Source organism: Penaeus monodon, chromosome 20 (genome assembly GCF_015228065.2).
Source record: "Penaeus monodon isolate SGIC_2016 chromosome 20, NSTDA_Pmon_1, whole genome shotgun sequence".
Classification (NCBI taxonomy): Eukaryota; Metazoa; Arthropoda; class Malacostraca; order Decapoda; family Penaeidae; genus Penaeus; species Penaeus monodon.
In genome coordinates, this window is record NC_051405.1 from 14,570,555 (window position 1) to 14,572,060 (window position 1,506).

Here is a 1,506-nt window from a genome sequence, read left to right on the forward strand (position 1 = left end):
GGGAAAGGTTAAAAAAGCAAACGTGACAAATATGCTCTTCGCTAAGATATTTTAATTGTGTCAATTTATCTCATGAATCTGACTAAACTATATAACAAGCGGGAGCTAGATCACTAATTAAGATCCAGGAACAGTGGTGTTTAAGAATGTAGTAATTACGCAAATTACGCTATTAAACTGTATGACATGATTAATAATTTGTCTTGAGATGAGGGTCGTCGATTAAGGCGCGTCAGCTGACATTATAATCACCAAGATGCCGTGCAGGAAACATAATAATCAATATGCCACACGTTATAATTGGTCATTTGCGTGCATGTTATAATAACCCGAGTACCCTTCATCGAGCCGAGTCTGAGGTTACCAAGTACTAATTGTCTTCCTCATTAAAGTAAACACGCACACCTATCCCCCCAATTAAGCTAGGCAGGTGCTAATATCTTTCCTCATTAAGGTGGTTAAACACTGCACGTGCATTGTCTTCCTCATCTCTCACGAACGCAAACTCCCTTTATTAAACAGGAGGGGAATACTTTCACCGTTTTCTCCTCGTTAGCTAGACCGTGTGTTCTCAGGCCCAACCGTAAAGGGGATTGGCGCTGTGTGAATATAATAGTGGTACTATTTTTACACTTAGGGCTCCGCAGGCGAGAGCTCAGGTGATGTCATGGCGGGACTTTGATTTTGCCGAGTTTATGACAGGCAGTGGCTGTGTAACTCTCTTTACTTTCAGGAGCTGTATGATGTGAGGAGCGTCCCCGCGCCACCCATGGAGCGATGCGCGTCCCACACGTCCACCTTCTCCTTCAGTCAGGACATATGCAGGTAAGGAAGTTTTCGCCCCCTCTGCTCCGTTCTCTCTTTCCTGCCTTTTCTATTTCTCGTGTCTCGGTAACTCTTTTTTAGTCTATATCCCTCTGTATGGCCCAATGTTTTGTATATTTGTCTGTTTGGATATTTACTCTTCAATCTTCTGTCCTTCAAATGTCCCTCTGTCTATCTGTCTTTCCTGTTTTATTCATTTTCCCCGTTCCCAAGGAAAAAAAGTGTTTTGTAAATGTTGTGCGTTCGAAAAGAACTTCTTCAAAAACTTGTTCCCACGGTTATTAGAATTCCCTATCGGTCTCATCCTGGTATGTGCATATATAATTACAGCGTGACCAGCAGAAAAAAAGGAGTCCGAAAGTCAGACGCCACAAAAGAATCTTCAGAAAAAACTAATGGCGCAGGTCGTTTTTAGAAGTCCGGTTGAAAATTCATGGTCACGAAATTCAATGGGGAGATGTCCAACGTTTGGGGCCGATCCACCAAAGGGATATAGTGTTCAACAAGGATAGTTCAACGCATGCGCCACGTGTTAGGATACATATACGCAGCCGAAGAGAGTGTATCGCGTCATGGTGTCAATAAGTCTTCTATGTATAGTGTGCGTGCAGTAAAGGGGAAACGTGCAAAAATTACTCCGCCAAACAGCAAAACAAATGAAAAATTAAAGAGAGAGAGCGG

The 1,506-nt window shown here is 42.7% G+C and overlaps 1 protein-coding gene across 1 annotated transcript in view; it reads left to right on the top strand.

The window, feature by feature from the left end:
• The window catches only part of LOC119585652 (E3 ubiquitin-protein ligase MARCHF8-like), a gene marked incomplete at its 3' end in the record, with an annotated part of 97,074 nt that overhangs the window by 36,475 nt on the left and 59,093 nt on the right, over positions 1 to 1,506 (top strand). The window contains 1 exon segment of the mRNA XM_037934328.1: positions 734 to 825. Within this exon segment, the coding sequence (XP_037790256.1) occupies positions 734 to 825 (92 nt within the window).